The sequence below is a fragment of the Carcharhinus amblyrhynchos genome, chromosome 20 (assembly GCF_965287045.1).
Source record: "Carcharhinus amblyrhynchos chromosome 20, sCarAmb.v2.hapA, whole genome shotgun sequence".
NCBI lineage: Eukaryota > Metazoa > Chordata > Chondrichthyes > Carcharhiniformes > Carcharhinidae > Carcharhinus > Carcharhinus amblyrhynchos.
Genome location: NC_137343.1, coordinates 12,378,804 through 12,390,851, shown reverse-complemented (window position 1 = coordinate 12,390,851; position 12,048 = coordinate 12,378,804). Strand labels below are relative to the sequence as shown.

The 12,048-nt window shown below is 46.2% G+C and overlaps 1 protein-coding gene across 3 annotated transcripts in view; it reads left to right on the top strand.

The window, feature by feature from the left end:
* The window catches only part of LOC145355752 (unconventional myosin-XVIIIb-like), a 344,749-nt gene that overhangs the window by 137,115 nt on the left and 195,586 nt on the right, over nucleotides 1-12,048 (top strand). For all 3 annotated transcript variants that reach the window (XM_080208083.1, XM_080208085.1, XM_080208084.1), the window contains 2 exons: nucleotides 4,931-5,021; nucleotides 7,442-7,634. In XM_080208083.1, coding sequence (XP_080064209.1) covers nucleotides 4,931-5,021; nucleotides 7,442-7,634 — 284 coding nt within the window. The remainder of the gene's footprint in view (nucleotides 1-4,930; nucleotides 5,022-7,441; nucleotides 7,635-12,048) is intronic.

The following is a 12,048-nucleotide window of genomic DNA, read 5'->3' as shown; positions in this document are numbered from 1 at the left end:
CAAGGTTCTAATCCCACCACGGCAGATAGTAAAATTTGAATTCAATAAAAATCTGCAATTAAAAGTCTAAAGATTACCATGAAACACATGGTCGATTGTCGTAAAAACCAACCTAGTTCACTGATGCCCTTCACGGAAAGAGATCTGCGTCCTTGCCTGAGGCGGCCTACATGTGGCCCCAGAGCCTCAGCAATGTGGTTGAATCTTAAATGCCCTTGGAGATGGGCAATAAATACTGGCCCTGCCAGCGACACCCACATCCCATGAAGGAATATTCAAAAAATTGTCATGAAACAGGGAAGGGAGAACCATCTGGGGTGAAGGCTGCTGATGATTGGAGAATGATCCTTGCTCTATCACAGCGTGAATGGATGTGACAGGATGGAGTAGGCCTGGATGTAATCCCTTCACAGCCTGGTGGTCACAGCCTGGTGGTCACAGCCAAACATCAGGGTGGCCAATGGCCACTTGGGGACTTTGCAGGAAGATGCGCAATGTCCACAAAATCACCACCCATTAACACTGTGGGGAGAGGAGAGGGAAGAGAATATTGACAGGAATGGGGAGGAAAGATTGCACCATCTTATCCTTCCATAGGAGCATAAAGTTGGAGTGGATGTGGTGAAATAAGAATCTGATCCTCTCAACTGTAAACTCCTCGAGTCATATTGGAACCATAGAATCCCTCCAGTGCCGAAGGAGGCTGTTCAGCCAAACGAGCCCACGCTGACAAAAATCCTACCCAATCCCAATCCCCATAACCTCATGTATTTACCCTGCTAGTCCCCCTGACACTAAGGGGCAATTTAGCATGGCCAATCCACCTAACCTGCATATCTTTGGAGTGTGGGAGGAAACCCACACAGACACGGGAAGAAAGTGCAAACTCCGCACAGACAGTGACCCAAGGCCGGAATTGAACCTGGGTCCCTGGCGCCGTGAGGCAGCAGTACCAACCACTGTGCCACCATGCAAAGATTAGGACAGAGGTTTACCTGAGTTTGAAAGTTTTTTTGTTAACCAAAGTATTAAGGAATGCAGGGCAATTATGTTGCAGACCAGTTAAGATCCTACTGTATGACAGACCGGATTAATGGAGTTAAATGGTCTCCTCCTATTCCTACGTTCTTTTGTACAGTTCTATAGCACAAGGCTATTTAAAGGGACTCACTACTCCACTCTCTCCTTTAAGTAATTCCTCCAAACCTACAGGCTCTGACCAAGCTTTTGGTCACATGTTCTAATATCCCTTTAAGTAATTTGATGTCAAATTTTGTCATTCTGATGAATTACGTTGTTTATGATCAGCCTTGTAACAGCAGTGTATCTCGTGAATAAAATTCAATGATACTGTGCAGTTGGAACATGGATCGCCTGATACTTATAGTTCAGCACCCAGGATCTGTAAGCAGGAGACTGTTGGACACTTGGCAATTGACATAAAGCAGGGAAGTCATCTAAAGCCAGAAATGTTGTATTATCCATTCGCGTGACCCTTCCTTTTAATGAGCCTCCAAAAGAGAAGAGGAATGTTACGTTAGTTGATTATTAATATGCTCAGAATGTCGCCAGGAGGTTACATTGCTTCAGTAGCTCTGCTTCCAAATGAGCAGAACCTGATGTGAGTTGTATGCAGATGAGTGCATTGCCCTACAATTAATGAGTGTGCCGATGAGATGCAATCTCCAAAGATCAGGGAGTTCAAATTGAATCGTATCTATCTTCTCTCCCGAGAGGGAAGTTTGGCTCCATCTCACGCCAGAGCTGTGAACATTGATTTACAAAGTGAGAGGGGAAATACTAGCATTTATACAGCTCCATTTACACTCCGGAAAACATCTCCCATTTTTAAGCCATGAGTTACTTTTGGGAAGTGGTGACTATAATCGGGGCAAAGGGTGAATGGGAACTTCCCACCCTCAGCGCTAACTGTTAGTTCAGCAGTCCCGCGAGTGAAGTTAATGCCTCATTTATTGCCACTGGGGCCTCATTCTCTCTTCTCAAGGTATAAGGAAGATAGATTTCAGACTCTGCAATCCTTTTCACTGTGTCAAATTAATAATTGGGCCCAACTCATGCTCGGAGATTTCCGATTCATTCTGAACACCAGGGCTTGGCTCCTCCTAAAACCTTCACGGCACGGTGGCTCAGTGGTTAGCACTGCTGCCTCATAGTGCCAGGGACCTGAGTTCGATTCCCCGCTTGGGTCACTGTCTGTGAGGAGTTTGTACATTCTCTACGTGTCTGCGTAGGTTTCTTCTGGATCGTCTGGTTTCCTCCCACACCATGAAGATGTGCAGGTTGGGTGGATTGGCCATGCTTGAATTGCCCCTTAATGTCCCAAGGTGTGTAGGTTAGGGGGATTAAATATGCGGGGTTGTGGGGATTAGATGGGGTGGGCATGAGTAAGATACTCTGTCAGAGAGTCGGTGCAGATTTGATGGACTGAATGGCCTCCTTCTGTACTGGCGGGATTCTATGATTCTATGTATGGGAGAGATTGCTGTGTGTAAATTGACAACCAAGTCCCCCATAGAACAACAGTGACTACAGTTCAATGATCTTCATTAGATGTTACTTGACTTGGGATGTTAGGAGGTCAAGAAAGGGACTATATAAAGTTCTTTTTCATTTTTGTTCTTTTGTTCTTTCTTCGTAGAGCACAGGTCAGATAATTAGGTATATCCCTGTTAACCTCGGCGTTAAAGTTTAGTGGTGGATATGGAGGTGGAGAGGGCTTTTGGCTGTGGGGCAGGATGGCTGACCATGTGCGATCATGTGCCGATCTGCTCATTAACGTCTGCGGGAAGCCCGCCGAGTCTCGAGGCAGGAGGAGAGCAGGAAGTTGCCATCCCTGACATCACAGTCCAAAGATTTGCAGGTTGGGTTGATTGGCCATGCAAAAAATTGCCCTTGGTGTCCTGAAATGCGTAGGTTAGAGGGATTAGTGGATAAATGTGTAGGGGTGTAGGGGTAGGGCTTGGCGGGATTGAGGTTGGTGCAGACACAATGGGCCGAATGGCCTCTTTCTGTACTGTAGCGTTTCTATGGTTTCTATGACTTCACCATATAGAAAGGGGACCCAGACAGTTTGCACTATCCCTTCCACTTTGTCTGGTCACTGTTCCACAATTCCCAATTCCTTCCTTCTCTTCCTTGGTCACTCATCGTGCAATTTTTACAATCTTAAGCATAGCACAGATGCTCCATAAAAGAGGACAATATAACGACAACTCACCTTTAATCATGAAAGAAGTCGACCCACCAGATTTCTCTTATGTGCAGTTGTTATGATGAAGGTTCTAATTTCTCGCTGGTGGGCAGCTTAATTTGGAGGAGGATGGTCATTCCAATGAGATAGCCATTTTGTGAGCATGCATGACTTGGGAAATGGCTTCTCAATGTTGTTCACCGAGAAGCTCGTACTGCCTTTAAAATCCCAAAATTCCAATTCCTAAATTTCATCCCACTGTTCGGAATTGAATTTTTGCTCCCAGGACAAATTCCATTCCCCTGCTTACCAGCCTTCCCATGGCTGGTGGGACTGGAGGTCTCTGCTGTGACACCAGAACTGGTTTGCATCCACAATGGATGTTATGCATTGTCTCCACTCAAAATGATCCTTTAAATTCACTTGCCAAGTTTCGTTTAACGGTTTGTTCTTGTTACACTGCCCTTTAAGTAATGGCTCGTCCTTTAGTTTGTCTTGTTCATTTGGTATCCTCAAATTGATGCTTCAAGTTTAATATCTGGTTGAAACAATAGTTTGGTCTCACATTGCAAAGCCTATTTTTCTTAACCTTGTAAGAGGCAAGATTGTCCAACTTCTCAGCCGCGTGTTTCCCACTGGTGGGAAGTGGGACGTTGTTTGCTTGCAGTGGGATTCTCTGGTCCCACTGCTGTCAATGAAAAGCCCGGGGGCAGGGGTGCGCTGCCGGCAGGACCAGAGAATCCCGCCGGCATGAATGGCCGGAAAATTCATAGAATCATAGAATCCCTACAGTGTCAAAGTAGGCCATTTGGCCCATCAAGTCTGCACAGGCCACAATCCCACCTAGCTCCTAGCCCCATAACCCCATGCATTTATCCCATTTAGTCCCTCTGACACTAGGGGGCAATTTAGCATGGTGAATCAATGTAACTCGCGCATCTTTGGACTTGGGAGGAAACTGGAGCACCGGAGGAAACCCATGCAGACATGGAAAGAATGTGCAAACTCCACACAGACAGTGACCCAAGTAGGGAACTTGGTCCCTGGCACTATGAGGCAGCAGTGCAAACAACTGTGCCACTGTGCCAGCCAATGTACCTTTCTTTCATGAGAAAGTGGGAGATATTTAGACCGTAGGATCAATCATCTTTCATTCCCTCACCAAACAGTATATATATCTTCCACTTTCTCTGCCTTCTAGCTTTGACACAGGGTCATCTGGATTCGAAATGTCGGTTCTTTTCTCTCCTTACAGATGCTGCCAGACCTGCCGAGACTTTCCAGCATTTTTTCCCTTGGTTTCAGATTCCAGCATCCACAGCAATTTGCTTTTATTCAGAAAGCCCTGCACTTTGTTCCTACTCTGTTTCAAAACCTTTCGTAACTTCAGGGACCTCAGTCAGGTCATTTTTGGCCTTCTTTAGAAGAAGGAGAGATGCAATAAGCCAATCCTCTTCTGATATGCAAACCCCTCATTTCTCGTCTCATCGTTATCGCTAATGGTCTGATATTTTGCAAGTTCCAAAGCATAGTTGGGACTCACAAAGGAAGGAAAAGCTTTGAGGGCTTTTTTCTGAGTTGGAGATGGGTAGGCATGGAATGTAGTTGGCCCTTTTCTTTGAGATTTGGTTTTGAATCTAGCCCGCACTGTTGGAGAGGAAAGTTACTGACGGTATCATGTGAGTGTAAAATGTGCAATGTGTCTTTTGTTGTACTTAGGCCCTCGTTTGACAGGTTTGGAATGTGTGGAAGGAATGGCTGCTGGACTATATGAAGAACTATTTGCCATTATCATCATGCTCATTAACAGGTAAACATCTTTATATCAATCATCAGGGATTAGGGGCGACTCGGTGACACAGTGGTTAGCACTGCTGCCTCACAGTGCCAAGGGCCTGGGTTCAATTCTGGCCTCGGGTGACTGCCTGTGTGGAATCTGCATATTCTCCCCGTGTCTGTGTGGGTCTCCTCCGGGTGCTCTGGTTTCCTCCTGCGCTCCAAACATGTGCAGGTTAGGTTGGTTGGCCGTGCTAAATTGCCCCTCAGTGTCAGGGGGATTGGCAGGGTAAAAGCATGGGGATATGGGGATAGGGCCTGGGTAGGATTGTGGTTGGTGCAGACTCGATGGGCCGAATGGCCTCCATCTGCATGTAGGGATTCTATGGTTAGCAACAACCGATGACTGTTTCATGGTCACCAGTTCTGAGACTGGTTTATATTTCCGCTGTATTCATTAAATAAGTTTGAATTCAAGATCCCAGAGTATTAGCTGGGCCCTGGATTATTAGTGCAATGACCACAATGCTACTCATCTCCTCTTACCCACTGGCACAATAAAATTTTCAGACACTGTGAATATGATGGAGTATTGATTTAAATGAATTGGTGACTGTTACTGGTACAATGTCAATCTTACAAATAAAAGTTTATTTTTTTCATCACAAATCGGCTTACCTTAAGACTGCAATGAAATAATGTGAAAATCTCCAATTCACCACACTCTGCCTCCTGTTAGGGTTCACTGAGAGGGAATTTAACATGGCCAATGCACCTAACCTGCGCATCTTTCAGACTGTGGGAGTAAACCTGAGCACCTGCAGGAAACCCACGCAGACATGGGGAGAATGTGTAGTCTCCACACAGACAGTGACCCAAGCTGGGAATCAAACCTGCGTCCCCAGCGCTGAGGCAACAATGCTAACCACTGTGCTGCTAATACGTTCTACATAAATTGTATATACCAGCCTCAGTGTAGCTTCGCACCAGGGCTCTAAGGGTTAGGTTATGAAGAGAGTTTGTCTTATCAACCCCACAATATAGAACTTTACAGAATCACAGAATTGTAATGGTGCAGAAGGAGGCCGTTCAGCCCATCATGTCTGTACCGGTTCTCCAAATGAGCATTATGACTAATTGCCTTTCCTCTGCCTTTTCCCTGCACCCCTGCACATTGTTTCCATTCAACTGACCATCTAATGCCCTCTTAAATCCCTCGGTTGAATCTGCCTCCACCACATTTCCAGGCAGTGTATTCCAGACCTGAACATCTCACTGTGTGAAAAAGCGTTTTCTCACATCACATTTGCTTCTTTTGCAAATCACTTTCAATTTGTGCTGTTCTCGATCCATTTATAAGTGGGAACAAGTTCCCCCTTCCTACTCTGTCCAGGGTCCACGTGATTGTGAACTCCTCTTTCAAATCTCCTCTCTCAATCTTCTTCTCTCCAAACAGAATAATCTCAATTTATCTTCATAAACTGAAGTTTCCCATCCCTGGACCAATTCCTGTAAACCTCTCCTATACTCTCTCCAACGCGTTCACATTCTTCCCACAGTGTGGTGCCTAGAACTACCACAGTATTTTCCAGCTGGGGTCTAACTAGTGTCTTTATAAGTTCAGCATAACCTCCTTACTTGATGATCTGACTGAGGGTTTTAGGATTTTGGAAAGAATTGCTGAGGTACATAAAGAGCAATGCTTTTGGCTGGTAAGGGGTGGGGTGTGGTGGTGGGTGTCCAAGTCCAGTGTGAAACTGATGCAACCTTAAAATCAGTGTGGTGTGATTTAGAAGGGAGTTTCGGGAATTAGGGGAAGTAGGGAACTCTCTGACACAAAAAGCATTTGGCAGCAGCTCAATTGTCAATCTTGAACCTAAGAACAAAGAACAAGGAAAATTACAGCAGAGGAACAGGCCCTTCGCCCTCCAAGCCTGCACTGACCAAGATGCCCGACTGAACTAAAATCCCCTATTCTTCCGGGACAACATCCCTCTATTCCCATCCTATTTATGTATTTGTCAAGATGCTGCTTAAAAGTCACTATCATATCTGCGTCCACGACCTCCCCTGTTTAAGGTTGATAGACTGTTGGTAGCCAAGTGTATGATGGGATATGAAGCCAAGACATGTGGATGATGCAGTTCAGGCATGAACTTACTGAATGTCAGAATAGGTTCGAGGGACCGAGTGGCCTCTTCCTGCTCCAGTGTTCAATTTGGGCAATGCTGATCCTTTCTATGGCCAGGATTTTACTGGCACACCCGCCCCGATTCTGGGATGGGCGAGGCTTGCAGAACAGCATTCTCCATTGGCCTCGGTATGAGCCTCGGGTGGGCGTGCCGTTAAAATTCTGGCCTGTAAGTCTAATTGAAAGTTCAAATCTGTATTTGCCATTTGAACATTAACATCGGTCTACGGATTGACACCCACTTCTGTCTTTACAATCCTCAGGTCCGTCTCTTCCCAACAGCTGGCACTGACGTCAATCATGGTGGTGGACACGCCCGGATTTCAGAATCCACGCCACGGGAACAGCGAGAGAGCGGCAACGTTCGAAGAGATGTGTCACAACTATGTGCACGAGAGGCTACAGATGCTCTTTCACGAGCGCACCTTTGTGTCTCAGCTGGATAGATTCAAGGAGGTAACGTCTCTGTAACTACATCTTCTTTCTATTTGCCCCGGTGAAGTTAGTTAGATCTTTTGGAAACCATGAATTTTGCCAAATTGGTTAGATTTCTATGGATTACCCTTTAAACTTAGACATTTACTGCTGGTAATTTTTAGCAAAGACTGAGATACAGGGGACAGAAGTGGAGTGTGGAGATTTTTCACTGGCGGGATGTGGGAGGCAGTGGAATGTTCTGAGGGAGTTCTGATCCCATGGAGAGGATTGCAGGATAGCATCCAGACATATGCAAAATATGAACCAACAACATTATTCCATGATAAATTATGTGTAGAAGAATGAGGAGAGATTTGATAGAGGTGTATAAGATTTTGATGGGTATAGATAGATTGGATGCAAGCAGGCTTTTTCCACTGAAGCTAGGGGAGAAAAAAAACCAGAGGGCATGGGTTAAGGGTGAAAAGAGAAAAAGTTTAAAGGGAATATTAGTGGGGGATTCTTCACACAAAGAGTGGTGGGAGTGTGGAATGAGCTGCTGGATAATGTGGTAAATGCAGGATCACTTTTAACATTTAAGAAAAACTTGGATGGGTTCATGGTTGAGAGGGGTGCGGAGGGATATGATCCAAGTGCAGGTCAGTAGGACTAGGCAAAAAATGGTTCGGCACAGACAAGAAGGGACAAAAGGCCTGTTTCTGAGCTGTAATTTTCTATGGTTCAATTGTTCTAAGGGAATTGAGGTTACGCCGGGATACAGGTTTTTAAAAGAAATTTTCACCTCCATCCTGCATTTTAGGACATTGAAAGAGGTTTTGTTTTCTGTTTCTTTGGGAAAGCTGGAATCAGGCTATTGAGTTGGATGAACAGCCATGATCAACAGAGAGCGGTGGGTGCCTGGAATGTGCTGTCAGAGGAGGTGGTGGAAGCAGGCACAATAGCAACATTTAGGAAGCATTTGGGTGGATGCATGAATAGGGAGAGAATAGAGGGGTACAGACTGAGTAAGTAAGGGCAGCAGGTTTTTTTTTAGTTTAGTTAGGGCATTTTGATCGATATGGGCTTGGAGGGCGGAAGGGCCTGTTCCTGTGCTGTACTCTTCTTTGTTCTCTGTACTTTGAATGGTGCAGCAGGCTCAATGGACTGAATGGCCTACTCCTGTTCCTGTTTGATAAAAGCTCACCCACTTTTCCATCAAAGTTATGAAACACAAATTTAGAATTAGTGCAAGGAAGATGAGCTATGAATAAACAGTGATCAATATTTTGAAAGGACTCTGAGTAAGTTGGTGCGGAGGGAAGTGGTCCACGTGCAGGTCAGTGGGACTAGGCAAAAAATGGTTCAGCACAGACAAGAAGGGACAAAGAAACAGGAAATGTTTTAAGTACCGTTCGATTCTTAGGTTGTTGTAGATGGATGAGTTGAAGTGGATTGTCTTGTGAGCTTGTGACTGACAACCCTATTGCAATCGGGGAAGTTCTTTTTAATGTTCAGAAGTGCACTTTATTTGTTGAAGCCCTGCATTAATTACATTCATGTTGTTCAGTTGGAACATTGTCTGATTGGAATAGCAGGCGGATTCAGTTGCTAATTCCAACACTGACATTGTGAATGGATAGCACTGTGCTTGGTGGCCGGTGCAGACACGATGGGCAGATGGGCCTCTTTCTGCGCTGGAAGGCTCTATGACCCTATGACAAGGGATGGAGAATGTTTGAAAGGTAAAGATGGGGGAGAAAATCATGCTCGTGTAGAAATCAGCTTCTGAGGGGCATCAAACTACTGAGCTAGAGAAGAGTGCAGAGAGGAACCGGATCTTCGGAATGGTTTCACGAATGCAAGTTGGAGCGGAAAGGAAAAGCAGGGAAAAGTGTGGGCCTGCTGAGTTGGGAATTGATGAGTGTTTGTTACAGTGTAACGGGTAATCAAACGGGTAAATTCTAGATAACCATTTTCAGGAATCGTGATTTGTGGATGTTTTAAATCTTCTGAATAGTGTTATAATCCAAGTCAGAAAGGTATTTTCCGAAGTCAGCCTAGGCCATAAGTTTTGCCATTTGAATTTGACTAGGATAAACATATGGATGTGGAGTGGGAGTGGGGAGGGGAGTGGCAGTGGAGGGGGTATTCTCCCAACCTGCTCTGCTGCTCGAGTAGAGATGATGTGGATGTGCTGGTGTTGGACTGGGGTAAACACAGTAAAAAGTCTGACAACACCAGGTTTTAGTCCAACCGATTTATTTGATAGTAAACGCACAAGCTTTCGAGGTTTCCCTCTTCGTCAGGTGAATGGAGAGTTCTGGCCTCGGACGGAGCATATAAAGGTGCTTTATATGCTCTGTCCAAGGCCAGAGCTCTCCATTCACCTGACGAAGAGGGAAACCTCGAAAGCTTGTGCGTTTACTATCAAATAAATCGGTTGGACTAAAACCTGGTGTTGTCAGGCTCGAGTAGAGAGCCAGGAGACTCGAGCAGAGGCTGTGTAGCAGGCTTCCTACAGGGGGCCTCTGTGTGTCTCTGGCTGCTTGACGATGTCAAGTTCCCTGCCAAAAATCGGCACGGAGCTGAATAAATTATGTTAATGCTGATTTGAGTCCTATTAGCAGGCCCGGGACTGAAGTTTCCAGATCCATTAGCCTCTCCTGCCCACCCCGCCAGGTGTGTTTCACTCCAGAGGGGTTTACAACAGCTCCCCGTTAGCTGGGAGCTGGTGGTCCAAGCCCGCTGCAGTGAAGGAGACCATGGAGGCCCCCCAGAGGGTCGGAGGTCAAGGGTTGGTGCCCCTGTGCATTGCCAGCTTGGCAGTGCCAGTCTGGCCTCCTGACATTGCTCAAGGGGCAAAGTGGCAATGTCCGGGAGGCACCTTGGCACTGCCTAATGGGCACCTGGCAGTGCCAAGGGTGCAGTGCCAGAGGGGGGTGGAGGCAGGGCCTCCCTGGGGGGAGATCTGTAGGGGTGGGTGCTGCCTGTCACACCACACTTGGGATCAGGGGGAGGGAGGCCGGCGACAGGGGCTGGAGGGGTGGGTCATCCTGCTGGGGGACGGGAGGGGTGCGGGGCTGCCAGTAAGGGTGGGGGAGATTGTGGCAGGCCAGAGGGCCGGGGAGAGAGTTGGGGCCCGGACATATCTGGAAGACCAGTGATCTGGGGTTGGGGGGCTCTGCAGGCCAGCCTTGTGGGGTCAGCGATCAGGAGGTCGGCACTGCGGGGCCACTGCACATGCGCTGATCTCAATGATGATACATCGGCAGGGATCCGCTATGCTGCTGGCCTCTCCAGCGGGAATAGGTCCTGTCCACTGAATTTCAGCATGATTCACACTGAGCCAACTCTGCAATGCACAGGGGGTGGGAGATATATTTTGAAAATCCCGCTGAAAAAAAAAATGGGATTTACTCCAGTTTTTGCATGAATTTAACAGTGAGAATTTTTTTGGCAGAATCCCACTCACAATGTTGCACTGCAAGTATGATTCAAATGACCCACAAGGGAGCTTTAATCAAACAAAGTTTATTTCAGAATACATTTAACACACAGAAAGAAAGTTAGCAATAATTTTTACCAATTACAAGCAAGAGAGAAAAAAAACAACCATGATATTGTACAAAAAGTTAAACCGCTAAATGCACTGTTCCAATACATCAAACCTTATTATAAACATACACCTGCCCCAGGTTTAGCACAGAAAATAAGAATGCTCATATAGTTTTGCTGATCAGCAATACCTGCTTTGGATAGAATGGAAACTCCAGCTTCTCCATTTTGGAAATCCCAGCATTTCGAGGTTGAGATGAAGGCACTGTTGACCTCCAGCTTTAAGCCAACAAGCCACAAAATTTTCACTCCAGGAAGGCAAGAAAACAGCTTCCGAGATAGCAGAATTTTTAATAACAGGGAGAGAGAGAGACACTGGCCGGAGTTCTCCCATCCCGCCTACCATTGGGATTTTAGCGCATGGGTTGTGGACAACAGGAAACCCCATTGACAGTCAGGCAGGAATTTCCGTCTTTCAGGCAGCACAGCCTAGAATTCCACCCACTGTCTTTCAGTCTGGATTCCACACAGCTTCTGATTAAAACTGAAAGTGAATCCTTGGATTCCTCTGTGAGTTAATCTTCTCACCATACTTCCAAACATAGAAAACACCTAGAAAGTGCATTACATAAGAACATAAGAAATAGGAGCAGGAGTAGGCCATCTAGCCCTTCGAGCCTGCCCCGCCATTCAATAAGATCATGGCTGATCTGTCATGGCTCAGTTCCACTTTCCCGCCCTCTCCCCATAACCCTTAATCCCCTCGCTTATCAAAAACCCATCAACCCGCGTCTTAAAAGTATTTAGCGAGGCAGCCTCCACCACTTCAACGGGCAGAGAATTCCAGAGATTCACCACCCTTTGAGTGAAGAAGCTCTTCCTCAACTCCGTTCTAAAG